This window comes from Passer montanus, unplaced genomic scaffold (assembly GCF_014805655.1).
Source record: "Passer montanus isolate IOZ18808 unplaced genomic scaffold, ASM1480565v1 scaffold41, whole genome shotgun sequence".
Classification (NCBI taxonomy): domain Eukaryota; kingdom Metazoa; phylum Chordata; class Aves; order Passeriformes; family Passeridae; genus Passer; species Passer montanus.
In genome coordinates this window covers 7246499-7274255 of record NW_024368930.1, presented here as the reverse complement: position 1 = coordinate 7274255, position 27757 = coordinate 7246499, and the positions used below count along the sequence as shown (strand labels likewise).

General features: G+C 52.9%; 2 protein-coding genes across 7 annotated transcripts; both read right to left on the bottom strand.

Annotated features, from left to right (window-relative positions):
- Window positions 1-184: 184 nt before the first annotated feature.
- MYLK2 (myosin light chain kinase 2) lies at window positions 185-8186 on the bottom strand. Of its 2 annotated transcripts, XM_039719449.1 has the most exons (12): window positions 8042-8186; window positions 5548-7099; window positions 5116-5426; window positions 4222-4327; window positions 3915-4008; window positions 3684-3793; window positions 3380-3521; window positions 3124-3194; window positions 2785-2913; window positions 2341-2493; window positions 1859-1991; window positions 185-1540 (listed from the first exon to the last, which is right to left on the bottom strand). In XM_039719449.1, the coding sequence occupies exons 2-12, from the start codon at window positions 7071-7073 to the stop codon at window positions 1460-1462; spliced, it is 2856 nt and encodes a 951-aa protein (XP_039575383.1). In that variant the 5' UTR covers window positions 7074-7099; window positions 8042-8186; the 3' UTR covers window positions 185-1459. The 2 variants fall into 2 exon arrangements, with proteins under 2 accessions (XP_039575383.1, XP_039575382.1); XM_039719448.1 differs by lacking the exon at window positions 8042-8186 and having other exon boundaries at window positions 5548-7373.
- Window positions 8187-13131: 4945 nt separating this feature from the next.
- TPX2 (TPX2 microtubule nucleation factor) lies at window positions 13132-27722 on the bottom strand. 5 transcript variants are annotated; one of them, XM_039719296.1, is made up of 18 exons: window positions 27268-27722; window positions 22480-22632; window positions 22081-22206; window positions 21778-21886; window positions 21107-21238; window positions 20569-20619; window positions 20318-20440; window positions 19763-19896; window positions 19290-19447; window positions 18429-18600; window positions 18161-18299; window positions 17478-17694; window positions 17163-17261; window positions 16252-16428; window positions 15985-16131; window positions 15346-15457; window positions 14504-14691; window positions 13132-14057 (listed from the first exon to the last, which is right to left on the bottom strand). In XM_039719296.1, exons 2-18 carry the CDS (start codon window positions 22580-22582, stop codon window positions 13947-13949), a joined length of 2298 nt encoding a protein of 765 aa, XP_039575230.1. In that variant the 5' UTR covers window positions 22583-22632; window positions 27268-27722; the 3' UTR covers window positions 13132-13946. The 5 variants fall into 5 exon arrangements, with proteins under 5 accessions (XP_039575230.1, XP_039575233.1, XP_039575232.1 ...); XM_039719299.1 differs by having other exon boundaries at window positions 14504-14670; XM_039719298.1 differs by having other exon boundaries at window positions 27397-27722.
- Between the last annotated feature and the right edge of the window lie 35 nt (window positions 27723-27757).

Below are 27757 nucleotides of genomic sequence, written 5' to 3'. Positions count from 1 at the left end.
CATCCATCCAGTCATTTCCCTTCCCCCATCCCCGGGGGTGCTCAGAGCTGTTGGGTGTGTAGACCAGAAACCCTCAGCACTGTGCCTGCACAGCCCTGCCCGGGATGTACCAGGTGGTCCCTGTCCATTCCCTCTGCCAGAGATGAGATTCTGCCTCCCATCCTCATCTCACTCATCCTGCGACTGTCAGGCCCCACAGGTGGGAGCAGGGCCTCCCCAGCCCCCAGCGTGGCAGGTGTGGGCTGTGGCAGACCTGTACATTTATTTACAAGAAGGTGAGCGCTGTGGAGAGCTCCAATTTGAGGCAGGGTCCCAGCAGCCGTGGCTCCTGCCTGGTGGGGACAAGCCTGAAGCCCCTTCCCCTGCTGCAGCCAGCGTGGGGTGAGCAGCAATGTCTCCTCGTGTCTCTCCCCGATGTTTTTCCAGCAGGCACAGACGGCAGAGGCAGCTCCAGAGCAAACGCACAGCCTTGGCTTGGGGGGGCTTAGCCATGGCAAAAGCCAAAGCTGGGGGACTGCTTGCCAGCTGCCATCCCCTCCTGCAAGGCTGGGTGCTGCCAGCCCCGGGGGTGCCCATCCCCGGCAGCACCGGGGAGGCCCAAGGGGCGCAGGCAGGGAGGACGGGGATGGGGACGAGCCGCGGGAGCTGGGGCAGCCCCCGGTGCGCAGCCGGTGCCGCGGAGCCCCCGCACGGCGCGGGGGAGCAGCTCCAGCAGTTCCGCTGCCTTGGTGGTCGGGGGAGCGAGCACCAGCTGCTCTGCATTAGCCCGCCCCGCTCATCGCGATCTGCCGCCGCGGGTGAAGCAGAGGTTGTGTTTTTCCCCCGCTGGCAGAACCGAAGGGCAGGGAGGGCAGGAAGAAGACAAAGCCTCCTTCTTTCCTCGTTGGCTCCCAGCTGGGGAGGCCGCTGGAAGCGTGCTTGCTGCTTCCTCCCTTCCTGTGCGAGCAGCAGCTCGGGGCCAGCTCCGCTCCCACATGCCCAGGAGGAGGTGCTTGAGCCCCGGCTCCGGTGCCAAAGCACCGGGCTGAGGGTCCGCGGTGCCCTCCAGCATCATCGCCGGCCACAGAGCTGGGAAGGGAGGTCGGGCAGGGCAGGGGCCAGCGGCAGTGAAGGCAGGCACGGCTGCGGCATTTACAGGCAGAGAGGGCACATTTGAGTCCGAAAGCAGCAAGCACCAGGTGGCCGAGGCAGCGGGATCACACCGGAATGGCTTTGCTCCTCCCCGAGGGCACGAGAAGGAAGCGTGAGCAGAGCAGAGATGCTGCAGGTCGGGCATCACGCAGCCAGGGCAGGGCCAGAGCTGAGATCAGAGACCTCCACTCAGGAGCAGCCTCACAGTCTGAGACTGAGCAGGGATGTGGTCCTGGGCACAGTGGGACCAGCTCGACACAGCTGCTCCAGACAGGTGGGGGTCCCTCTCAATGGCTTCTTTCTGGCCTCGGCTCCCCTGGAGCCCAGCTCAGATGCCCAGTGCTGTCAGGGACCCCGAGCTGGTGATCTTCCTGAAGCGGTTGGCAGCGCACACCCCGATGAAATTTTTCTGTGAAAGGGAAGAGGAAAGATTCTCATCCTCTGGCAAGGCTGTGCCACTGCTCTGGGGCCTGACACTGCTCCTGCCCTAAAACCTGCTCTTAGGATCAGCTCAGGAGTAACCATGACAAAGGCACCTGTGCACGATGGGGGTGTTCCTCAGGGGCACCCACGCTCAAGGCTCCCCAGCCCTGTGTCCCAGCTGCCAGCAGCACAGACAGATGGAGCCATTCTCCATGCTCCAAATGCCATCCACCAGGACAGGCAGAGCCTGGCAGCCCCCTCCCAGCCCCCTCAGAAGCTGTGACCCTCACGCCCCTGCCCGCACCTTCCAGCGCCGCCTCATGACGTATTTCTTGAGCAGCACCTGGGACTTGAGGCGCCGGTTGGAGCGTTTGGCCTTTTCTGCCAGGTTATTGAGCCAGGGATGCTGCAGGCACTGGTCAGCACTCATCCGGGCACTGGGGGAAAGAGGAGCCACATCAACCCTGCTAAACCCCAACCCCCCCCCTCTCCAGCCACTCCACAGCCCCAGACCCCATAACCCTGCAGGGAAGAACCAGATGGGAGGATGTGCCCAGGGACTGCGCAGGACTCTGAGGGGTCCAGCACATCCTGCTGGTGACGGGTGTCCCTGCAGGCATACAGGGCTCTGTTGGGGACAATCAGAGTGGGGCAGAGCCCCATGGGGTTAATTCAGTCCTGGACCCAGGGGATGCTGCTGGCCCTGGTGAAGAGGCAGCATGTGGTACCCGGGCCAGCTCTGGGGATGCCCATCCCAGGACCCCACGGCCACTGCCAGCCTCACACCTTTTATCCTTGATGATGAGGTTGGAGACGAAGTCCTTGGCCTCGTTGGAGACACTCTCAAAGGTCTCCTCATCGAAGTACCAGTTGGCAGCCAGGACGTTGTTGAGTGTCTCGGTGTCATCATCACCCAAGAAGGGGGAGAGGCCGCTGAGCCTGGGGGTGCAGAGAGGTGAGGAGTCAGGTGCTCTCAGGCTTCAGCACCTCCCAGACCCCCTGGAACAGAGCCAGTCTGGCCAGGGATGTTCCAGGGATGTGCTGCCACCGTCCTGCCTGCAGCCAGGCTGAGCTTCTTCCTGCCCCCAGCCCCACACAGCCACCTCTCCATCCAGTACCCCCACGTGCCACCAGGGAGCCAGGTGCCTGGGGAGAGCTGTGCACGCAGGGGAGCTGTGCCCCAGCACCACAGCTCCCCAGATGGCACAGACAGCCCCAGCCCTGACTTACAGCATGTAGGTGATGACGCCCATGCTCCACATGTCCGTGGAGTAGGAGACCTGCTCGTAGTTGACCACCTCGGGGGAGAGGAATTCAGGGGTGCCAAAGTTCACTTTCAGCTTCTCATTGGGATTGTACCTGCAGCCGAGGAGGGGTGCAAGTCAGCAGAAGGGGGACAGGCTGCTCCCCCAAACCACTGCCCCTCTCTCAGCTGCCCTGCCCAGCTAGTCAGGGAGTGCCATGGCCAAAGTAATGGCCTAGAGTAGGTCCTGGTACCCAAAGGCTCATGGAGATGAAGGGTGGAAGGGGAACAGGGAGGAGAGACAGAGCTGAGAAAGAAAACCTCACCTTCGAGCCAGCCCAAAGTCGATGATCTTCACCATGTGCCCGGTGGCAGCGACACAGAGGATGTTCTCAGGCTGTGGGGACACGGTGACATTGCCCCACCACCAAGACAGGACATCCCCACTGCCCAGACCCAGCAGCCCATAGGTCCTGCAACTGACCCACACCAGAGCAATGCTGACCCACAGGCATCCCTCCCACAGCTAGCCAGTGTCCTGCTGCCACCCTTGGCCCTGCCACTGTCCCCCCAGCCCCGCACCTTGAGGTCGAGGTGGAGCACCCCCATGTGGTGCATGAAGCGGATGCCCTCGCAGATCTGCCGGACAAACACCATGCAGTCCACCTCTGTCAGGTGGTAGTCGTCGTCGATGATCCGCTCAAAGAGCTCGCCGCCCTCCACGCTGCATGGGGAGGGACAGGGGGTCACTTTTGGGGGACTCCCTGCCCCAAGCCATCCTCCTGTAGAGCTCCTTGCCCTCCTGAGGGCTCTGTCCCAGCTCCACCACGGGGTGCTGAGCAGAGCCAGAGTGGGATGTAGCCCCAAGGCAGGCACAGGCACTCACAATTCCATGAAGAGGATGATCTCCCGGGGCGTTTCGATGGCATCGTAGAGCTGGATGAGATTGTGGTGGTTCAGCTGGTTCATCACATCGATCTCCAGCAGCACCATCTCCTGCAGAAGGAGCCCCAGAGTGGGGTGTCAGCGCTGGCTGTGCCTCTGGGACAGGCTGTGTCCCCACACCAGGGACACACGGAGTGTAACACTGCCACCACCTGCCCGGCGTCGTTCAGACCTTGTCCTTTGCTCCCTGCTTGCGGATCACTTTGGCCGCCAGCTTGAGCCCCGTCTCCTTCTCTGTGCACGTGTGAACTTCACCAAACTTGCCCCTGTGGAGGGAAGGAGGAAGGGAGAGAGGGAGAAGTGCCCCCACCATCAGCCCCCCGGGCTGCTGGGGACCCTGACACCGCGCTGTGCTGCTGCTCTGCACTGCCCGGGGCACCCACCCAGCACGACCAGAGGAGTCCCACCAACGCAAGGCTGCTGCCAGCTGGAGGGCAGCTTGGGACAGTGCCAGGAGAAGCACCGGGGCCCCTCCTTACCCCCCCAGGATGTCCTTGGAGCTGAGGCTGAACTGGGGGCTGACGCTGGCGGAGCGCAGGGTGACGGTGCGGTGAGCGAAGGGCGCGGGCGGCGGAGGGACATCGTCTGCCAGAGACAAAGGGTGAGGTGAGAAGGGAATCTGCTGTGCAGGGGACCCCGCTCTGGGTACCTCGGGCTGCCCTGGAATGAAGACAGGCACCCAGCCAAGCCTGTGGGTGCAGGATGTGGCCAGGTGCCGAGTGCTGGGCTGTGTGCTGGGGATGCACTGGATAATGCAGCAGCCCCTGAAGGGTCCCTGCTGCATGGCACCCACTCCCCCCCATGACACTCTGTTCCACGGCACCCACCTTACTTGATGACAGCCACCCCCACCAACCCATGTCGCATTCACCCTTTCCAGGCCATGTCATTGTCTGTCACCCTCTCCAGGCCAATCCCCCTGCATGCCACCACCTCCTGCCCACCCTCCCAGGACAGATCCCACTCACAGGGCACCCCGTGCACACATTCCTGAGTCACCCTTTCCCAGGTCAGAGCAGGGCCCAGCCTCACAGGGATCCCCACAAGCACCCACTGCCCCCAAGCCCTGCCATCCCCACAAGGACAGTGGTGCAGGATATGAGGACATGCTGTCCCCTGCCAGACAGTCACTGTCACTCTCCAGGCTCCTCTTCCTCACAGGCAGTGTGGCCAGAGCAGGCCAGGAGGGGACGCGACGTATTTAGCCCTGTTTACAGTGAAAGGGGAGCTCGGAGGCCACCAGGCAGGTGACAAGCCAAGGACAGGAGCTGGCAGCACGGAGGGCAGTGTGGGCAGCAGGCAGGGCCAGGGGTTCCCAGGCTGTCACTCCACAGCCGGGGGAAAAGGAAAAGGCAGGTACCTCATGGCCTTACCCAATATCTCAAAAGGGTCTTCCTTCCCAAAATCAGGGGTGAGGTAGGGGCTGGGGGGTGGCTTTGCCTCTGTCAAAGATGGTTGCACCCCAGGTCCAGGCTGCTCTGCCACCCCAGCAGGATCCGGGGGCTGCCCTGTGGCACTGGGCAATGTCCTCTCCTGAGGGGTGCTGGTTGGCTCCAGGGGCTGCAGGTCCCCCAGGGCTGGCGGGCCAGAGCCAGGCTCTGTCACACCCTCTTTTGGCTCCACCATCGTGGTCTCCTCTTCTATCGTCTCCATCTCTGCCAGCTCTGCCCAGGGCTGCTCCTGCCTGGAAGCAGGAGTGGGAGGTGAGCAGAGCCCAGCCAGCAGCTCGGGAGCCCAGCAGGGAGAGGCCCAGGGCTCCCTGGAGCAGCGAGGGGGCTCCCCCCAGCCCAGCAGGGAGTGGGTACCTGTGGCAGGCAGCCGGGCAGCTCAGGCTCTGCAGCAGAGCCGGGCGCGGGGGCTCGGGCGCCGTTGGTGGCTGTCCCTCTGTCCCCTGGGACACTTCCTCCCCTTCACCCTGAGCATTCGCAGCAGCCATGGCTGCTGCCTCCGTGGGCTCCACAGCCCCGTCCCCGGCCTCTGCTCCAGGTCTGGGAGGCTCCACCTCTGCAGCTTTCTTCCCTCCATCCTGAGCCTTTGCAGTGGCCGGGACCTTCTCCTTTTTAGAATCTTTCCCTTCATCCCCAGCCTTTGATGCCACTGTGGGTTTTTCCACCTTTGCAGTTTTCTTCCCTCCATCCTGCACCTTCTCAGCTGCTGGAGACTTCTCCTTTTCAGGCTCTTTTTTGCCTCCACTTTGAGCCATTTTTTCAGCTGGTGTTTTCTCTGCCTTTGCTGCTGTCTTCTCTCCATCCTGAGCCTTAGCAGCATCTGGGGCTTTCTCCTTTGCAGGAATTATGGCTTTCTCCTTCACTGAAGCTGGAGCTTTCTCCTTCACTGAATCTGGGGCTTTCTCCTTCCCTGGAGCTGGAGGCTTCTCCTTTGGGGGCTCCTCTTTGCCTCCATCTGGAGCCTTTTTAACTGCTGGGGCTTTTTCTGCCTTTACCACTTTATTCTTCCCATTCTGAGCCTTTGCAGCACTTGGGGCCTTCTCCTTTGCAGCAGCTGTGGTTTTCTCCTTTGCAGGCTTGGCACCTGGGGCTTGTTCTGTCTTTGCATCTTGCTTCCCTTCATCCAGAGCTTTAGCAGTGGCTGGGACCTCCTGTTTTGCAACCACTGTGATTTTCTCCTTTACAGGCTCACCTTTGCCTCCATCCTGAGCCTGAGCTGCAGCCAAGGCTGTCTCTTCCACAGGTTTTGCCTTCCCTCCTTCAGAGTTTGCTGCAGCCAGAGCCTTCTCCTCAGCGGGCTCTGCTTTTCCACCACTCTCAGCCCCTGACCCACCAGGTGCTTCCTCCTTCTTGGGCTTGTCCTTTCCTCCATCCTGTGCCTCAGTTACAGCCAGGCCATTCCCCTCCAGGGGCTCATCCTTCCCTCCATCCTTAGCCTTTGCAGCAGCCGAAGCCTTTCCTCCTTTGACCTCCCCTGCAGCTGGATCTTTCTTCTTCCCAGGCTTCTCTTTCTCCTCCTTCCCTACACCCTGGGCCTCAGTGGCAGCTGTCACCTTCTCCTCGGGGGATGCTGCCTGTCCTCCATCACTCTGCACAGCCGAAGCCTCCTCTCCTGGAGCTGCTTCCCGTCCATCCTGCAGCTCTGCAGCAGCCAGGGCTGTCTCCTGCCCCGGCTCTGTCCTCCCTCCTCCAGCCTTGTCCTGCCCAGGCTCATCCGTGCCCGTGTCCGGTGCCACGGTGGCGGCCGGCGCTGTCCCCCCCGGGGGCTGGGCAGCCTGGGGGGCTGCAGCCGCTGCGCTGCCCTGGGTTTCGGGGGGGGCCGTGCCCCCGGTGCCCCCGGTGCCCCCGGTGTGGGCACCGCCCGCGCCTCCCCCGTGCTCCATGGGACACTCCCGGCTCGGCGGGGCTCCTGCGGGAGAGAAAGCGGCAGCTGAGGGCTCGCCGGACACGAGGGGCCGGCAGGAGCCGGGCAGCGGCGATGGGCGGCGGGGATGAGCTGCTGCGGGGATGAGGTGCTGCGGGGATGAGCTGCTGCGGGGATGAGCTGCGGGGATGAGCTGAGCTGCTGCCCTGCAGCCGGGAGCTGTGTCCCCGCCGCCCAGCCGGCGGTCCGGGGCTGGTGGCACCGAGCCACGGAGCCCACGTGGCCAGCAGCGCCGGCACCGTCCCATTGTGCCCCGGTATCTGCCCCGCGGTGACTGATCGATGGCCTGACCCCGGCACCTGTCACCGGGCCCCCGGCGCGCAAACAGCCAGCGCGGCGCGGCCAGGGTGACAATTTAAGGCCACATCCCACCGTGGCAGGGCTCTGGCCGCGGGCTGGCAGTGGGGATCAGGGGAGGTGAGCACTGCACGGCCCCACCATTGCTGCCCCTGAAGCACACAGAGCTCCAGCCGTGCTGGCAAACCCCATCTGCCCAGGGGCACCCAGACCCCCTCACCCAGCAGCCGCCAGCGCTGCTTGTCCCCCTGCCCAGGGGTAACCAGCTCCACCAAGGGGACCTGCTGGTGCCTGTACCTGCACTGCCCTCCAGCCCAGTACCTGATCCCCAAATCCCCGTGGCTGCTCTGCCCTGGGCTCCATTGCCCTCCTGTGCCCGGTCGTCTTTCCTCACCCTGTCCCAAAACACTCCCTGTGCAGCCAGGGACAGAGCCCGGCACAGCCCAGCCCCAGAACAGACCCAGCAGCGACCATCCCAGCAGCAGGGACAGGAGGTGTAGCAGAGCAGTCCCTGGAGAGCGTTCCCACATCCCACAGCTCAGCACAGGAAGCCCGTGGGGACGGAGGTGTTCCTGGCAGGGCTGGGGGCTCCACTGCCCGCAGGACCCCCCCACCCCCCGGCCCCGTTACCTGGTCCCGGTGCGGGGGGTGTCAGGGGAGCAGCATCCGCGCTGTGGCGGCGCCGCGGGAGCAGCCTCTCCTGCCCGCCTGTAACGGAGCCGGAGCAGCCGGGCAGAGGAGGATCCTTTACAGCAGCGGGAGCCGGCCCACTTCGCCTTTCCCAGCACCTGTCACTGCTGGAGCCCGTTCAAAGGACACGCCACTCTCGCCTGTCCCCCGTGGGCTGGGGACACGCCGACAAGGGGCAGGGGGCAGGGACGGACTCGCCTCCTGCTCCAGCACAGCACCACAGGGAGGGCTGGCACTGGACACAGTGGCACCCCAAAACCATCCCGTGGGGGTGGCCTGGGCGAGCTGGACAGGATTCAGGTAGCTAAGGTCCTCCAAGGTGCCCACAAGTGACACAAGGTGGCCACTGGCCAACCCACGGGGATGGTGGCCAGGAGCAGCTGGTGATGGTGCTGGTCCCTGGGCTGGTGAGCTGTGGCCAGCTCTGCCCCTGGCAGTGGCCCTTTGGGAGAGCAGCTCCAAAGGACCCTGTGCTCTGTGGGTATGATGTGGCACCTCAGGCACTGCCACTGGGCCTTGATGAAGGTGACAGCAGCTGGGAACTGGGCACAGGCCAGTGGCTGCAGCCTTCCCCAGGAACCAGAGGAAAGTTTCTGCAAAATCAAGTGTTTTGAGAATCAGGGAAAGAAACAGAGGAGCTGGAGGCTCCAGAGGGGTTGGGCTGTGTGTATGGGCACTGTACAGGCACTGCCAGCTCTTTCTGGGGTGCTGCACCCCAGGACTCACCTCAGGCACTGTGTGGGGCTGAGTCCTGGCATTTGCTGGAGGAGTGTGACTCTCCCCAGGCCGGCCAGGTGCCCCCGGGGAGGCTGAGGTTACCCTGGGCTGCTCCAGCCTCAGCCCCTGCCAGCTGCCAGCCTGGTCCTGCTCCCAGCTCCCCACCCCACAGCCACACCAAGCTCAGGTCCTGCCAGACACCAAACCTGGCTGCTCAAACCTTGCTTTGCTTTCTCCTCAGTTTAAACCTTACCTGTGGCAGAGCTGGAGGCTGCAGCAGCAAAGGAGGTGGGGTGGCTGCCCTGGCCAGTGCCATCCATGGTGGAGCTGAGTCAACCAACAAGCAGCAGCAGCCTCCCAAGGCAGTGCTCACTTTGCCTGCAGCACCTCCCAGGAGGACCAACACTGCTCAGGCAGTGCTGCTGCTCCACATTGGCAAATCCCAGCTCCCAGCGAGCCACCAGCATCTGTGTGCCACAGCCTGGGTCAGACTTTGCCAGTGCTTCACATGTGGCATTGAAACTGAGAAAAGCCAGGATGGGAGCACAGCTGTTCCTCTGTCCTTGAGGTGCTGCTGTCCCACCTGTCCCTGGCCTGGGGCACCCACCACCAGCACCTCAATGCAAGAGCAACACTTGCTCAGTGGGACACAGCTGGGGACTCCTGAGCAGATCTGGAGCTGTCCTGCTCCAGTCTTCACATCTGGGGTTTGTGGCTTCAAAACCAGGCCAGCTCCTTTCCTGAAATCCATGGCAGGACTTGGAATGTGATAAGCAGCAGCAGGGATCATGCAGGAGCAGGCACACAGCTCCAGCTCGCCGATGTGCTGATGCAGTTGGGTACAAGCAGAGGCTGGAGCATCACCAGCAGCCACAGTTGTTGGTGACAATGACACACACACTGCCCAGCCCTGGCACAGCCACCACTCCTGTGATGAGTGGGAGTCCCCCACCTTGGCCTCTGCAGGGCCACAGTCAGCAATAACTGGCCACATGCTGTGCCTGGCCAGCAGGGCCTCTGCCCATCGACTGTCATCGCCAACAGACAGCTTGGAATTGCCTCTCTCCTCCAGCTGAGGGCTGCCAGGCACCTGGAGGCCACCAGTGTCACTTCAGGCACATACTGCCACCACTCCGCCAGCCTTTGGCTCTGCAGCCTCCTGGCAGAGGGTGGAAGGTTGAAGGAGCCAGGTGGAAGGAGCACATCCATGGCCAAGCACGAGGCAGGAGCCCGTGAGCCAGAGCTGTGCCCCACAGCCGCCTTGGAGCTCTTGGTGTGGTGGACACGGGGATAAAATTCTCCAAGGAGAGCAGGAGCAAGCAGCTGGACACCAGCCAGCCTTCCCAGGATGCTTGCAATCTTCCACACTCCCTGGGAGCAAGGTTGGTCTGGGCACAAATGCCTGGCACAAGGCGAGGAAGCAAAGCCCTGGGTGAGGGTACTGGGGAGCCATGGCTTGGCATTATCACAGATAAAATTCATTTGTGGGCAGAGAGAAATAGGCTGAAATCACACCTTTGGGAAGAAGGAATTGTAGAATTGAAGGGCAGTATCTGTCCCACCCCAGGATTTCAGATGCCTCAGTCCAAAACCACATGCCCAAGGAGCAGCACAGTGCCCTGGGGCTCTGCAAACCAGCCACCACCCAGGCTTCTCAGCCTGGGCTTGGGCTTTTTTTTTTCTCCCTTCCCATTCAGGAACTGAAGCCAGAGCCTACATTGGCTGCCGCTGGGAAACAGCCTGTCCTGGGGCTGTCTGGCAGCGCCTCAAGCACGCCGTTCCCTGGCGACGCCGTTGTCACAACTGCGGCAGCACCAGCACACTTTAACCTTTACGTTTACCCTGGGAAGGGAGGCTCCGAGCCGGCCCATTCCCGGGAAACCCTACACCCCAGCTAAATCGAGCAGCAGGGAAGGCTGAACAACATCCCCACCTGAATCCCAGCCATGCTGCTGAAACACAAACCAGCCGGGCTGTCTGGTTTACTGCTTCCATCAGAACCAGGGCTTCCACCACGAGCTGCTGTGGTGTCACGACAGGTGCCAGCAAGGTGATGGAGAAAGACAAGGAAAAACCCCAACATCATCAAAAGAGCATCCAGAGGGATGTAGGCACCAGCAGCAGCACCAGGACCTGCCCAGGTCCACGAGTTCTTGCCAGGTTCAGGCCAGGTCACACAAGCAGCTGCAAAGGTTTCCCAGTGGAGACAGAAGGGAGAAGCATCATCAAGCCCTTTCATAAGAATTTATTCACCAGATAATTTGATCATGCAATCAACATGAAAGTCCAGGAAAACATTGGCTGCCTTTAAGTTCCAGCCCTAGTCTGTGTTCAGCAAATTATTTTGATGACAAATTGAGTACAGCCCAACTAGAAGAGCACAGGAAGGTTTTGTGCCCAGATCTCCTCCTCCCAATCCTTGCTCTCAAGGCATGCACGTAAGGGTGATGAGCTTTGAGTAGCAGAATACAAAAATGTGTTTGCAAAATCCACACAGAGACTATAGATTTTACATCTTTTTTCTCAGCCTACCCTGACTCTAAAGGGAGGTGCTGCAACAGCACTTAGTTAAATCCCAGTGTGCTGCTCCCATCCTGTAAATTTGTTCTCCCCAGCAGAAAAAAATCACCTGCCACCCTTTTCCTGCTGAAGTCTTGGCCAAATCCCATCCTCTCCAACATCCAGCTCCTTCAGGACATAATTTTTATACTTTGTACACTAGAGCATTTTCCCACCATGTCAGCACTTCCCTCCTAACTAAGGGAACAGGTCCCACACTCCAGCCCATGAGAACCTGGTGGGTGGCTCCAAGCTCATCCAACACCCCAGACCCTTGGAGGCACAGCTGCCTGAGGCTCCTGCCCCTGTTTGCAGTGCATGGGGAATACAAGAGGCCATGGCTGGGGGAAGATGTAATGTCTTTTCTTAGACCCAAATGATACCATTGGGGAAAAAATACTGCCAAGCTGTCAGGCACACAACCCCTTCCTCAAGGCAGAAGAGGCCATGTAGGGCCATCAGGGAAATCCAACTGCTTCATCCTTCAGGAATCAGTGGCTGCTCCAGTTCCACGGCCTCATAATCCTGCTTGCCTTCACATTCTTCAGCAGCTCATCATCATTCCAGCTTCCCCCTGACTCATCATAAATATTTGCTGCTTCTGCTGCCCACACGCTGCCTTCTCCAGAGCTGGCACTCGAGGAAAAAACATCTGAGGTTCTGTGATGTCCCCAGCCAGTAGCAGATCACAGGGAGCAGCCCCACCATGACAGAAATGGGGTTAAGGCAGACAGGTCAGATCCTCACGGATTTTAATTTTCAAGAAGAGGATGCTGACATGTCCCTTGTGCTCCAGCCACTCCTGCAAACTGTCACAGCAGCAGTGACAGCAGTTTTTTTTGGCTGTCCTGTAACTCTCAGCTCAGGGACATGGGGCTATCAGCAAAGTCAGAAAAATGTGGCTGAAGGCAGACTGGGTGATTAGATCAAGCTTTTGGGCCAACCTCTGCCACAGCTACACAAAGATCCTCAAGAGAAGGGAAGGAAAAGCTGAAACTTGAGCAAAATGGAGCCATGTCTGAGCTCACCATTTCAAAAAACCCACACTGCCACTGGGTCATTCATCCCTCAGTACCAACATACTTCCCCCCAAGCCTCTCATACTCCAGCTCCTCGGTTACTAACTGCATAAAATCATTAGTTTTTTGGAAGAATCCTTGTATATCAGTGTGGGTGGCTTTTCCTCTTTTAATCCCAGCACTGAAGTTTGAGGCTGGTGCTCTTGGAAACACACCCACAGAGACCCCAGCAGTTCTGCAATGACATCTCTTGAGCATCACACTTTTTAGGAGAATTCCTGCAGAAACGTCATCCCTTGGGTCCAATAAATGTTCATCTTGGAATTTAGGTCTCTAAGGACTTTCTTCCTTTGTTACTTCTTTCAGTCCAGGAGTAAAATAGCAATTGCTTGATGCATTTTGGCAAGAATGAGACAGCATCTCTAAGCATCCCCTTAGGTGGAATCTAACATCTAGTTTGAACTCTCTTTTTCACCCAAAAATCTGAACAAAAGCTACACACGCTGGAAATACTTCTTCAACAGCATCCCAGTTCAGAAGAAATGAAAGCAAATGTTTTCCATAACCAACAAACAAGAAAGTCTGTCCAGTTAGGACAAACTAATTCTAAATTTCCCTTTTCCCCCCTCTCTACTAAGTAACACAACAGCAGCAAGCAGCCCTGCTCACAGGTGTGAGCAGGTATTTCAGCAAAATATAAAGGTAAGAAATCAGAGCACAATACTAAGTAAGAAATAATTGTTAAAACTTTAATCTAGATGTGTCCACTCTTCATAATGCCAGCAGTTTTGTCCTCCAGCACATTTGAGGACTTGAGCTATGTTTAGCTCAGCTTGCTGCCCAAACTAGCCAGAGATGCTGATGGCTCTGTAGCCAAGAGACCTGCACTGGCAGAAGCTGGGGCAGCAGCTCACAGCAAGTCACTTGCCAGAGAAATGGTTCCCCAAACAGGACTTCAGGTATAAAACAACAAGAAGGTTTAATACTCTAATATACACAAAGAACTACTTTTAAGTGTGGGCAAGATTTATATTTGTGGTCATCTAAACATCAACAAGGAAGGCCAGACCCGCGTTACACTGGCTTGAAGGAACCTCACTTAACACAATTCAAGCTAAATGTAGACTAAAATGCTAAAAAACAGACATTTGAAAATAGCATTTAGTGTAAAAACACAAGATAGCTCTGCCAGATGCACACATCTGTGTGGCCAGTCTTTATCAAAAACTCTTCTGCAGGAAAGGGCTTCAGCCCACTAGCCAGAGACAGGAAGCAGATTAGGAATTTTTATTTAGTTAGGTACAAAATATCTGTATGCAATATCAAAACTTGGTTTAGTCTCTAGAGAAGATGGGGTCTGGATACACAGCAAGGCCAGGAGGCACTGCTCAAATGCCATGGGCTCAGGTGGAGTTTAACTACTCAGTACAACAATGAAACCAAGCATAGGAGTTCAGACTGAGCAGTCATGGGAAAACAATTGCTCCCTCTCTCCTACCAAGGGAGTGGAGAGGGATGGGATCTCCCAGCAGCTGTCACGTGGATGCTCATCAGCATCGGAATCTGTCTGAGAAGTTGGGAGACTTTGGCACAGTCAGTGGTTGGTGACTGGACTTCACTTCCAGGCTGCGGTATTTGCGTATTGGGTTTGCCTTGTGAACCTGGGGAAAAATAAATATAAGCAAGGGCAAAACAAAGCAAATGGTTGCAGTTATGATGAAGCTGAAATTTGCAGGTGAGCTGTAGATGAGGTGAAGGCAGGCATCTGCCCAAGACCACACACTCTACCCTGGGCACTGGAGCAAGATGGTGGGAAAATGCACAGCACATGTTGGGTTTGTGAGTCACTAAGGTCATTCTGCTTTGATAACTACACATGTGCAGCTCCAAAACTCAGCCATCTCAGCACAGCTGCCTTCTTTGTTTGCATGGTTTTGTAGGTTTGGGTTTTTTAAAGCAGTTGTGAAGTTAGTGAGTCATCAATTTGCAAAAGGGAACCTTGAAAAGGCAGTTTTAGCACAGCTCAACTGTGACATTAGCTCCATAAGGATAATCCCACATTCCTTTGGGTTACTTTATAGCCCTTGCTCAGAAACAGCTCACTTACCATTTCTTGTCTTAGCTTAGCAACTTCTTCCTTTTCACGCTCCTCTTGTTCCTGCCTGATCTGCTCCTCCTGCCTCTCCCTTAAGGCTTCTGCTTCTGCCAATCGCTTTTCAAATTCTTGCCGTTCTTTTGCTCTTCTTTCTGTTGCCAGCTCAAAGCTTTCAGGAACTACAGAACCAGAAAGGCTCTCTAAGTTTAGAAATAGAGGAGATAACATTGGTTCAAAGACAGTCAGGTAAAGAACAGCAGCACTAATGTCAATGGAAGCCTCCCTTTGGAGAGCTTCCCCTTGGCAGGGGTGGTTAGGAGATACCTCCAGGCTTCAGGAAAAGAGAAAACTTTACTCCCAGACGTGAGCAGTGTTAATGCAGACGTCACCCTGTCATGGGTGTTCTCATGGGAGGGAGCAAGCACACAATTGTTAGTACAAACAAGCTTTTGGCTGGTTTTATGCTCTACAAATCTCAGCCTACCCAAGCAGTAAATGCCTTCATCTCACTAGAAACGGGAAGGAAAGAGTGACAGCACTGCAGAAATGCCAGCTGTCTCTGCAGGGAGCTCCTCACATTCTCAGTACCCTTATCCTGAGCTGGCACACATCAATCATCTGCCAATTGCAGCAGAGCTTCTAAATACAGCTGCCATGCTGGAGCAGAACAAGGGGGTGGAGAGGAAATCCCCCTGCTCCCAGGGGACACAAGCTGTTAGGCAATTAGTTGATTAAATGCAAGGCACTGTTGGCTGTGCTGATGAAGAAGAGGCAACAGCCAGAAAAAACATCACTTAATTGCCTCAGTTCTGAGCTATCAGCCAAGCCCATGTAGCAAGTACTTGCAACTCTACCTGATAGTATCCTATGTTCCTTTTTGGGCACAAAAGGCTCCTGGTGTGTCACTGTGTTGGGGCGAGCTTTAAAACATGCTGCCTCTTTCTGCCTTTTCAAGTCTTCTTCAAGCTGCAAGAGAAGAGAGCACATCAAGTGCCAGGCAGAAAGAGCATCTCCCCCTGACCCAGACTCCAGCACTCCCTACACTGGAAAACCCATGCTGACTCAGTCAAATAACTTCCATGGAAAATTATATTAAAGCAAAAAATTGGTGTCACTTGTTGCCTGATAGTTGCTTTGCCAAAACATAGCCTGAATAAAGTTTCAGGTGTCCACTGCAGACTTCACATGAGAAAAGAAGTGTATTATTTATGTGTCAAAGACTCAGCTGCACAGAGCTGCTGCTTAGAAAATGCCTCACAGCTGTTTATACAATTGTGGTAAATCCCATCATTTACCATTAAGTGAGAAAAATAAAAACAAACCATTGACCAATCCTTTACCCAACAGCACAAGTCTCATGCCAAGAACAGAAAAATTCCTTGCTCCAAGGAAATCAGCTACTGATTCACTTCAAGGAGGACAGTTTCTCTAGTCAAGCACAACTCCACCAGCTGATTTAAGTCTGGTCATTCCCATTACCCTTTTCATCCTACCTGCTGTTTCCAGCTCTGGAGCTTGGCAGCTCCCCGCTCATCCACCTGCAGATGGAATGGTTCAGGCTGAGTTGGGTTTTTGACCTTCTTTTCTGGCAGTTTAACTTCGTCAAAGTAAGGCAGAGGCAGCGCTTTGAACTTTGGCACCTGAAATAAACAACTCAAAATATTTCTTGTCCTTTCCTTGGAGGTTTAATAGACAACAGCAAATCCTGTCACACTCTTTTTACTGAAGGAGTAGAATCCAAGGTAGCTTTTAATTCTTACCTCCTCCTTCTGTAGTTCTTCTATTTTTTTCTCTTTTTGTATTTGTCTCTCTCTGTCCCGGGCATCGAAAGAGAAGGGGCAAACTTCCACGTGCCTCTGCTCTGGCATTTTGGGTTTGAAGGGCACTCCATAATGTGGCATAGGATTAGCTTTGATCACAGCCACCTCCTCTTTTTCCTAAAGGGATATTAGCATTAGAAGCTGATTTTTTACTTTTGTATAGGCTGCAAATCCTGCCAAGCAAAGCCACAAAGAGCTTTGATTGAGCTCCTTTGATAAGGGGCACAGCAGGTCACACAAACAGTGGACACTGCAAAAATTAGGAACCCAAGAAGTACCAATTTACTGGCATCCTGATTTACTTTTGTATAGGCTGCAAATCCTGCCAAGCAAAGCCACAAAGAGCTTTGATTGAGCTCCTTTGATAAGGGGCACAGCAGGGTCACACAAACAGTGGACACTGTAAAAATTAGGAGCCCAAGAAGTATCAATTTACTGGCATCCTGAACACCACAGGCCCAATTCTTCCTTTTTTTGAAACCACTCTCAATTCTAGTACTCATTCAAATTAGACTGTAATTATTTGATAGCCCCTTGACAAGGAGGAAAGGAAGAAGGATGTGAAGCTTTCAGAATCCTGCTCCCCACCTCAGGGAGAAGAAAGGTCATGTGTAATATCTGCCTTCAGTGACAGAATAGGGAAGGGTGAGAAATCTAAGCAGTTCACCTTCCTCATTTATAGCAGCAACACTAACATTGAAATTATTTCATTTTTAATGAGAATTCAGTTTCTGTAAAATGAGTAGCAATAACCAGATTGTTTCAAGTGAATAGCACAGACAAAGGTAACCACTGGAGGAACTGCTCACAGGAGGGAAGGAAGGAGCTTCCAGCCCCATCACAACTGTTACCTTTTCCTCCTCTCTGCCAGACACATGGGTCCTGCTTCTCAAGGTAAAGGCTGGAGACTTGGGGATAGTAACAGGAAGTGCTTTCTTCTCTGGAACACCCTGTTCAGAAAAGCCAGTAAGGAGTTACCCAAGGCCAAGTGCCAAGAAAACGCCTCAGAGAAACAACCTGACAGCACAGGATGTACCTACTGAGGTTCTTACCTAATGACAGACACTGTTTACTGAGATCATTAAACACATAATGCAACATAGCTACAAACATTTTGAAGCTCATTGCAACCAATTCCTAAGCCTGGGTGATATTAAACGTCTTACCACAACATCCTCCAGGATTTTTGTGGGACACGGCCTGGAATGGAATTCGAAGCGCTCTTCCTCCTGCTGCTTCTTACTCTCACGCTCCTGAATCCTTTTTTCTATTTCCAGCTGAAAGCCAATGGGTTGGGTGAGCTTCTTCAGAGGGGGTTTCTTGGGCAGGAGTGGCCCACCCTCAAAGATTTTGTGATTGACTTCTCGTGCTTTGAATTTGTACCTATGCAGGAATAATGGAGACAGTCACCAGTTGTACATTGTATGTTAGTGTGCAGTTCCAGTTAGCAATTCTTCCTTTGCCTTCAAAACAGCAAAATTAATAAGGAAAATCTTATGGACTGTTTTCCTAGAAATCCAAACCTTTGCCTACAGGCAAGTTTGGAAGTGTAGGCTCCCAAAGAAGCAGGCTGCATTGCTATATTGGGATTGCTTTAGTCATCATAAGCTGTACTCAACCCAAGATCAGCTCTCCTAAGAGCACGTTCTTCAAAATGAATTGTTTGTATTTCACTCCCCTACAATCAGAGCTAAAGAATTATGAACAACCTAAAGGAATCTCAATGGTGTAGGCTTCTCATTCTTTCACACAAAAAGGGTATTCCAGAGAAGTGACATTTTGGTACCTGAAAAATACTTCCAGAGTGGTACAATCATCCCCTGGAGGACTAGAGTAAGCCCTTACTTACTGTTGAATTTTCTCTACTTCCTCTGCTTCTAACTCTGCAGCAGTTTTGCAGGTGACAGGTCTCAAGCGCTGCTTTGTTCTCAGCACTGGTGTTTTGGGGTTTGTGGGCCGAGCCTTCACTGGCTTTTTTGAAACTGAGCCTACAAATTCAAGTCAGAGACCAGCAGTTAATGGCAAGGCCTGCAACAGACACAGGCCATTTGCTCAGAGTAGTCAAAGCATCTCCTGCTCTACCACCAATGTCTGTGGACATAGCCAGGACAACTCACCTTCCTCAGATTTCCTGCTCCTCAAGTGGTAACGAGGGGGTGTGCGTTTTTGGAATGCTTCTACCTGCTCAGCAAAGGACACATATTCTGTTGTGGCTTCTTCAAGTTTTCTTTTGTTTCCCTGGGACAGATTGAAAGGTTTGGGGACAGTGTGTCCCTTTGGCATTCGCATCTGGAGACAGAAAACCACAGTCAGTATGGCCAGGAGGTTTTGATGACATTTCCCTTCCCCACTGACACACAGTATCTGTCCCTTCCTCTCACTGCAAAGAAGATAACACCTCACATTAAGCACAAGTGTTAACAGTCTGAAAATGCACAAGTTATATTGGGAAACTGTATCAAGCAGATTAAAGGACAAAGTGGAATGGCTGGAAGATCTGACATTAAAGGGCTCTTTTTCCACAAGGTTTCTTTGGAGTCTTGTGGCAACACAGACACACAGGAAGTCTGCAGTCACATTTGCACAACACCTGCCTCCTGTGGTAACCTCTCTGTGGGTATCAGCCCAAGCATTGCACAAGCAGAAGGGAGGTGATGGCAAGAATCAGTGAGCTGAGTGCTGGCAACACTCTGGCTCTCACCGGAGAAGGGGGATGCTTCCTCAGGACTGCTGCAAAATTCAGCTCCTTGTACTCGTTCCCAGGCTGGCTTTCTGCATTCTGCTTAATCCTATCCTCCGTGCAGAAGTGGAAATTAATTGGCTTTGTTACTTGACCAACAGGTTTCTTTGTGGGTTGTCCTAGAGAAAAAGAACATGTAAGGACTGGAAGACTTTTGCTGTGGGGTACATTGCACAAGCAGAAGGGAGGTGATGGCAAGAATCAGTGAGCTGAGTGCTGGCAACACTCTGGCTCACACCGGAGAAGGGGGATGCTTCCTCAGGACTGCTGCAAAATTCAGCTCCTTGTACTCGTTCCCAGGCTGGCTTTCTGCATTCTGCTTAATCCTATCCTCCGTGCAGAAGTGGAAATTAATTGGCTTTGTTACTTGACCAACAGGTTTCTTTGTGGGTTGTCCTAGAGAAAAAGAACATGTAAGGACCGGAAGACTTTTGCTGTGGGATACGATTTGTGGAAATAAAAAAAACCCTAGTTGTTAATTTCTAACAACTAGGTAAATTTTTAGAGAACTCATCTTTAACATTTCAAAATATGACATAACCCAAACCCACCTGTTTCCAGGCAGTTTAGGGGCTGATCTACATTAAATGGCTCCTAATATTTATTGCAAAGTATGAAATGCTTGTTTTCAAAGGTACTTTGCACAGCTCTGTGCAGCACTCTCCAGCTGAGCCCAATGCAGCCTCACTCAGCAGTTCAGGCAGAGCCCACCTGCTCCAGCAATAGCTGCTTTCAGAGACTCCTCGTTCTTCTTCCGCAGCTCCATAACCTCCTGCTGCAGCTGCTGCATCTTTTCCAGCTCCTGCTCCTCTGTACTCTTTGGCTTGCTAGAAGCTTTGGTCCTCCTGCATAAGCACATTAAAAACTAAGATATACCTTTCTGCTTCCCTGGTTATGTGCAAGGAACATGCTTATCTCCAGCCTCACTGCAGGAGCATCACCAGTTATAAAAACATCTTTAGAAGAGATCTGCTTGGGTTTTGTTTGTTCAAGAAATCTCACAGCTAGCTGCTATTCTGCAGACCTGTTTGCTGTGTGCATTCTTGACCCATTAAGAAGAACAACTTTTTCCTCAAAAGAAAAGCAAAAGCTTTCCTGTGCAGAGGTTCAGCTGGTGAAGTACATTTCATCCTAATATTGTTGCCTTGACCCAGTGTTTACTAAATGTGATACCATCACATGCTAAGTTGAAGCTGAAAACACTCAGCCAGGACTGTCACCTAAATCAACTGTGATTAGCACACAAGTCACAAGAAAGCCACGTACTTCAACATTGTTGGCGTGGAGGGCATGGTCTGTTTGCTTTTCCCTCTCCCTGGAGAGAGGTCAGGATCCTGCAGGGGCTCTTTCTTTGTGGATACTTCTCTTGCCTTCTCTCTGCTACCAGAACTAAGAGAAAAAGTTGTTAGTTGTTTATTTAGAACTGTGTTCTAAATAAATTACCACCTGCAGCTCTCACCACCATGCATAACATCCCAACACCTGGTGAGGTCTAAGGTATGCCAGGCTGGCCTTACCTCACCCCAGGCCTAGGTACAGGCCATCCAGGTTTCTCTGGTACTCTAAGGCTGCAGAAGGGAAGATGAATTACTGAGTTTTTGGAACTTTTCTCGAGAAGGGAGGTACACTGTAGATCACTGATATACAGCAGTGTTTCAAAGATCATACTTCAATTTCCTGACCTCAAGCTTATCACCATATGATACTTTAGTGGTTAAGTTAATTTGAGAAATATTTTAGCTGTGACTCTTTCATAGCTAATGATTGCCTGATGACTTCTGGATGGATAAGTTCAGACAAATTTAAAGCTGACAGACACTGAGTAAGAAGGTGAAGAAGCCCATGCTTATTTAATTCACATCTTCACCTCCAAACAGAGCAATTCCTTCAGCATTTACAGTCATTTCTTGTTCATTAAACCAGTATCAGCAACCAGTTCCAGCCACTACCCCCTAACCCTTCTGTAAGAACTGTCTCAGACAGGCAGAAACCCTTTCCAAAGAAACAGTTGTGTCCCTTTTCCCAGCCCTAAACAGAAGGACTTGGATGACATACAGTCTCATTTTCTTCAAGGGTGGAACATCTTCCTTATTATCCAGGGCATTAGCAATTCTCTCTGCTTTGATTCTGCCTGGCTGCTTGCGCTGCTGGGTCTTCCCCTGCTTTGCAGCAAGTCTCCTGCCTGGTCTAGAGTAGAACAGAAAGCAGAAGTCAGTTTTCCCATAGATCTGAGGACACACCTGGATAACACACTTATGTCAGTGCATCCCCTAACTCTACCATACAAATTATGTTTAACAGAACAATCCAAACACAGCATGATTTTATTAAAGTTTAACAATGCATAAACTAAATATTCTTTGCTATATATGAGCATGCAGAGCTTGCATTCATATCAAGAATGAGTTCTGCCCAAGTCAGGCAGATATAAACAAAGAAACTTTATAAGCCACCCCAGTTTCAGATATCCTCACATTCCAGAAGCTCCTGGTGCTGTCGAGTCTCATTTGACAAGTATGTGAGACACTGCATTACATTTCCACCCTAGAGACTGCCCCTCCAGCTCAGCCAGCAGATCAGATGTCCCAAAGCACCATCTCCATGGTGGAGAACTCCAGCCCCACAGGATGCCCCAAGAACAGCTTAGAACTGCAGATCCTGAGAGCAAGGGCCTGCTTAGTTACACCATCATCAATCACTGCACAAACTGAACACAAATATTTCACCTCTGAGGGGCCTCTGCAGGGGCAGCAGCTCTCCAGGTTGTCAGGGACCCAAGGACATTCTGAGAGACCGTGCTGCCCTGGGCACATTCTGCTTCACCATCACTTCCACCTGAGAAAGGGGCAAGTGTCAGCTCATCTATATACACATAGACAGAACAACAAGTAAAATCACATTTTAAAAAAAGACCTTGCAGATAAGAGTTTATGAAGATGGCCCCACAAAAGCCAGACAGAGGCCTTTCCATTTTGTCAGTGAAAGGCAGGTAGAATTCATTCCCTCCCTGCCACACCATGCCAGCTTACTCATTGCTACTTCTTGTGAAGGGACAGAAGACAGAATAACATCAGGCTTTGAAAAAGCAGGGCTGCAGTGAGAGACGTTTGCCAGATTTTCTGCAGGAGGGACATTCTCCAGATTGGCTTTCTCATCTGTAAGGAGAGAAAGACTTTCACTATACACACTGTTAGGAATTGTTAACAATATCCCAGAATATCATTATGAGGTTAACAAAGGCAAGTTACAGATGACAACACTTAAATACAAAAAAAAAAAAAAAAAAACAGGAAAAAAAGAAACCTCATGCACAATGAATTATGCAGTTAACACCATGATTAACTGGCACAGAAGCCAGGCCCAAAACAAGGATCACACCAAGGTGTCATCCAACCAGGAAACACCTCAAGGAGTTGGAAGCAACTTACCAAACCAGGAGTCTGCATTGTGCACATCATCCTCGTTCAGAGTAGCAAAATCAATGCAGATGTTTGGGACATCAAAAGAATAACGGGATTCTGGCTTAGACATCTTCACAGTCACACTGTCCCCAGGAGTCCTCTGTCTGCACTGCTACAGCCCTTTGGACAGCAACAGGGAATCAGTGGAACCATTCCCCACCTCTCTTCCTCTGCAGAGTTTCCAGGGACAGACATTGGGACAGCCTTTGGAACATTCCCCATTCCTGCACTTCACACCTTTGGGCAGAACTCCTCATCAGCAATGCAGTTTTATTCTACTGCTGATCTGCAAAGCTAAGGATATTTCACCACTGTTGACATTTGCAGGTTCAAAACTATCAGAAAGATCAAGTTTTGACAGGATTTTTTTTTGTACCTGTGGGTGCCAGAATCATATTTTTTAAGGAGTAAAGTATAAAACTTTTCCAGAGTGATTGATTTCTACTTCCTTCCCTCACCACACACAAAGAAGAGTTCTTACCCTTATAAGATTTACAAATCTGATGAGATTCACTCCAGAGCACTATAATGCACAGCCTCTCTCTCTAAAGGGCTACAAAAAAGAACTAATGACACAAAGGTGCTCTTCTATAGAATTGATTTTCAAAGCAGGAAGAGGTTCTGTAGAACACTGTAACTGGGCAAACAGTCAGGAGGGCAGTGGCAGGCCCTCTTGCATTCCTTAGCACTAGCCCAAGGCTGGCCAGGCTATAAACAAACTGAGCACTGTGACCCATGTCAAACAGTCCCTGCAGTTAATTAATGAAGCACTGACAGCAAGAGGAGTCCCTGTGTCAACAGGTGATATTAAACTCAATGGAACAGGAATAAAGCCAGTGACAAAGTTATAAACCCTGAAATTATACAAAACCTTCTTGCAAAGGTGCTTTTGTGATGCCTTGAACAGCTGTGAGGCAAAGCCCACGAGGACATTATAAAACACTCCCCAAGGAAATCACCTGAACTTTGCTTTTATGAATCCAAGCAATTCCAAAGCAGCATATTCCTAACCCACAGAGCCTCAGCCCTAAACCATCTGACTAGGCAGACCACACATGGTTCAAAACCCAGATGGTGTTCCACAATAAATAAGAAAATGGTCAAGAGTAAAGAAAATCAGCATTTAGGAGGTACTATGCTGGTCACAACCACTGGCCCCTAAGGATGGGTGCACTGAGAAGCCTCCAGCCCCCCAGAGCAGAGCTGTGATAGTTAAAGGCAAGAATGTCATTAGAGAAGCACCAGCTACATGGCTGGGAAGATGTCAAAGTAGGGCCCAAAGAAGGCAAACAGAAGAATTGGAGCCAAAACCAACTGTAACTGAGCTCGAGACATGGCTGGAATCAAATGCTTTCCTACTGCCCTTAATCAAGATAGAATTTCTGTCAACACTTTAGACTTTTTTAAAAATCAAATGCGTCATCTGCATTCTCCCCTCACCCTCTCCAGTCAGAGTCAGAGCTCTGGGCATCATGTTTCACAGCTACTTGTGCCCACTGCTACATTGCTGCAGTTTGCAGCTTTTTACTGAGTAGAGCCCATATTCCATAGTGCCACCACCCTCATCATCAACCCCTTCTCTCCCCTCTATCCCAGACAGTCAGTAAAAGAAAAGGATTGTATCACTGCCTCAGTTTTGTGAAAGAGACAACAGGAAGATAGAAGTTTTTGTGACTGAACTCCAGAAAGTCCATTTCAGTCAGATGAACTCATGGCATCTGCTTCTCAAATCCCTACATATCCTCCAAGTCCTGCCTGGAACAGGCCTGATGGTGAAGCAGCTCACTGAGAGGCACCCTGCTCCTCCGCCCACCCTCTCGGGCTGGGACAGGGATCAGCCAGGAATGCTCTGGTGATTTATCACCCCTGTGCCCACCTCGAGGCATCTGCAATCCCACCAGGCTCTGCCAAGCACAGCCCAGCACCCGCTGCCCACTCCCTGCAGGCATTTTAAAACACCCGCTGGTGATCCTGACAGCACAACCACATTTATCTCAATCCAAAATTCTTTCTCTCCACTGCAGCATTCATCCACCGGAAGGGAGGCGTGGAAATTTTTCCTCATTAATAGGGACGTTCCCTAATTAGCAGGCACCGTGTGCATTTCCCAGGCGTGATTACAGGCACGCTGTAATCCTACACAGCTCGGCGTGGATTTAAAGCATGACCCTGCTCTCCCCCACATCCATCACCTCCTGTGTCGACACGGGTGTCTGCAGCCAGCCGGGGAACCCTCACCCCGTCCTGCAGGATCAGCTTTCACCTGCTCTGCAGAGCTGCCCAGGCAGGAAAGGAGGATCTGATCTTCTCTCCTGCAAAAAGACCCCAAATTGATTCTAGAAAGTGACTACTTAATGAAAACTTTCATTTGCTTTCAGGGTCTGCTCTCTCACTGACCTCAACCTGCCTCCAGAGCAGCACAGCACAGGGAGGAAGAGGCAGTGGGCTCCTCTGGACACCAGCCTTCTTTTGAGTAACTACACTTTGGCACGTTCCAGAAGAGTGCCTTGGCATGGTTTAGATTAGTTAGCTTTGAAAAAGGATTACACTAAATTGGAACAAGCATTCCTATCCCAGAATAAGACTGATCCAACAGCAAGTGCAGTAGGTATTTTGGAATAACTTCACACCTCGCTCTAATCCAAATTAGCTTTAAAATACTGACACAATTCCATCACAGAGGTGTTCAGTGTCTTTGTCTTAATGTAGTTGGGAATTTTGTGCCAACAGCACAATTTGCCTGGACAAAGAAGCTTCCAGCCATTCAGGCCATGGTGTTGGAGATAGAATGCAGCATTTCAAGATGAGAAATCAAGGTGAGAGGGAGAGAGAATGGAGCAGTGTGGGAGAGTAGCAAGGACAGGATAGGGACAAAGAAAGGTTGTGATAGGACAAGTGGGAATGGCTTCAAACTAAGAGAGGAGAGATTTAGATTGGATATTAAGCAGAAAATCTTCCCTGTAAGGGTGGTAAGGCTCTGGCAAGGGCTGCCCAGAGAAGCTGTGGCTGCCCCATCCCTGGAAGTGTTGAAGGCCAGGTTGGACAGGGCTGGTCCAGTGGAAGGTGTCTCTGCCCAGAATGGCGATGGGGAGTTGGAACAAGATGAGCTTTAAGATCCCTTCCAACCCAAACCAGTCTGGATTCTGGGGGAGCCACCTTGCAATGTAGATAAGGCCCTGGTGAATGGGAGATGATGCCTTATCACACACACCATGGTGCTTCACAAGTTACAGATGTCACTCATAGCAAATCCTACCAGGACCAGAAAGCACAGTAAACAACAACAGACACACAAGAGGCTATTCTAAGTTACAGCAGCAGATAAACACAAAGCCAGCTGATCCACATGCCTCAGAACCCAAGACAGGCAACCAGGAACAAGCAAGAGAAGCTTCCCCAAGGCTGGGGCAGCTGCATGGGAATGTGCTCCAGCAATTCCAGGGCCTTCTGCTGGGCTTCAGCACCAGCTGCCACTTAAACACACGATGCTGCAGTAACCAGGCAGTTTTAATTCAGCCTGGCAGCTTCTGTTCTTTTTATTGGAATAATAATCCAGAGGTCATGGGTGCTTTTCAGGGGTTAACATGTAAGTTGGAGCATTAGAAAAGGGTTACCATGTAAGTTAGAGCATCTCTGAAGCTATAGCCCTGTCACAACAGCCTGGTGAGAACCATGCCAGCACAAAGCCATCACCTGAACTCCCTCTGCATGACACTGCCAGCCTCAGAAAGTCACCCTTCATCCTTGCTTTTCCCTGAGCAGGGTTAAGTGAACACTTCCAACACGCTCTGGATCTACAGCTTCTCCCTCCTCTCTCATCCCTCTGACTCAAAGTTCACCTGGGCTTTTCTGCAGCACAGAATCAACAATGGATTCACCATCCCCCAAACGCTGCTGTCTTCCAACACGCTCTGGATCTACAGCTTCTCCCTCCTCCCTCTGACTCAAAGTTCATCAGGCTTTTCTACAGCACAGACTCAACAACGGATTCACCATCCCCCAAACGCTGCTGCTCCATCATTTAATGCTCAGACTGGCAGACAAAGCCTTTAACTCCCCCCAGGTGAGAGCTGAGCCCGCAGAAAGCTCCGCAGACCACCCGGACCGGCAGCAAAGCAGGGGCAAAGGGCGGGCACAGCCTTCGCTCTGCTAACGGCCCAGACCCGCCCCCGGCCCAAAAATAAACAGCCCTGACATCTCCTGCTCCCTAAAAAAGATCCCACAAGTTTTAGGAGACATGAAGATTGGACATTCTAAGAATAGATGTTCAAGGAAAATAAAATTATTTTTAGCTAGCAGAGCCTCAACTAATTGTTACATTAAGTTGAAGGTCCTCTAGCTTAAAAAAAGCCCCCATAAAAATAACTGCCCTGATGTTTTTCTGTTACTTGGGCCAGGTTTTGCCCGGTTTGCTTCCCTCCTTTTCCTGGGAAGCGGGGTTTGAACTGAGAAAAAGTTACAGAGCCTCCTGTCGTGAAATACACTGTTTCAGCAGCTTGCGCGATGGTTTAAAGGCTTACAGCTTTATTTCAGTGCCGAGCCCCCACCCACCGAAAGGGACGCGCCTGGCGCTCCGGTACCGCCATCCCCCCGGGGGCTCCGGGCCCGCTTCCCCGGGGAACGAGGGGTTCGCGCTCAACCCCCGGGGCTCCGCGCCCGCCAGGCACCGCGATAGCGGCTCCGGCCACGGGCTGAGGGCCCGGAGCCGCCTTCCGCCGCCGCTTCCCACCGAGCCCTCGGCCCCGTTACCGATACCTGGGCTCGGAGTAGGCGCGGGGAACAGCCGCGTCGCTAGGGCCGGAGCGAACGAGCAGATATGGGAAGAGCTGCGGGTCGCGGGAAGGGGAGCGAGGCCGGGCTGTGCGGCCGGTGCCCCGATCTCACCTCAGCAGCGCCGCCGCCGCCGCCGTTAACGGATTTCAAACTGGGCTCGGCAGTCCGAACCCACCAATCAGCGCCCGGCGCCGCCTTTGAGGCGCGCTGATTGGCTGCACCGCCTGAGGACCCGGATAAGCAGACCCCGAGCAGCGCGGTTGCGCTCGCCCAGCAAAGCCTGACGGGGAATGTAGTACGCGCTCGCACAGCGCCACAATGACCTGGTGAGAGCCGAACCACAACTCCCATAAGCACTGCGGGACACAAGAGACCAATCAGAGACGGCAGTGCTTTGAGTGTCATTCTGGGCGGCCTATCAGCGGCTGGTGGGCGGGCCCCCGGAGCGGTGTCAGCCGGTGCGGCCGGGCTG

Excerpts from the sequence above, each read along its gene's own strand:
- MYLK2 (XM_039719448.1), bottom strand. The coding sequence starts at position 7,361 with ATGGGACGGTGCCGGCGCTGCTGGCCACGTGGGCTCCGTGGCTCGGTG. Across the intron at positions 5,427-5,547 it reads TGCCCGGCTGCCTGCCACAG|GCAGGAGCAGCCCTGGGCAG; the intron begins GTACCCACTCCC and ends TCCTGCTTCCAG. Across the intron at positions 4,009-4,221 it reads TCCAAGGACATCCTGGGGGG|GGGCAAGTTTGGTGAAGTTC; the intron begins GTAAGGAGGGGC and ends TTCCCTCCACAG.
- TPX2 (XM_039719296.1), bottom strand. The coding sequence starts at position 22,582 with ATGTCTAAGCCAGAATCCCGTTATTCTTTTGATGTCCCAAACATCTGC. Across the intron at positions 20,620-21,106 it reads CCCTTGAAGAAAATGAGACT|CCTTAGAGTACCAGAGAAAC; the intron begins GTATGTCATCCA and ends TCCCTTCTGCAG. Across the intron at positions 14,692-15,345 it reads GGAACATAGGATACTATCAG|AGAGCCTTTCTGGTTCTGTA; the intron begins GTAGAGTTGCAA and ends TTCTAAACTTAG.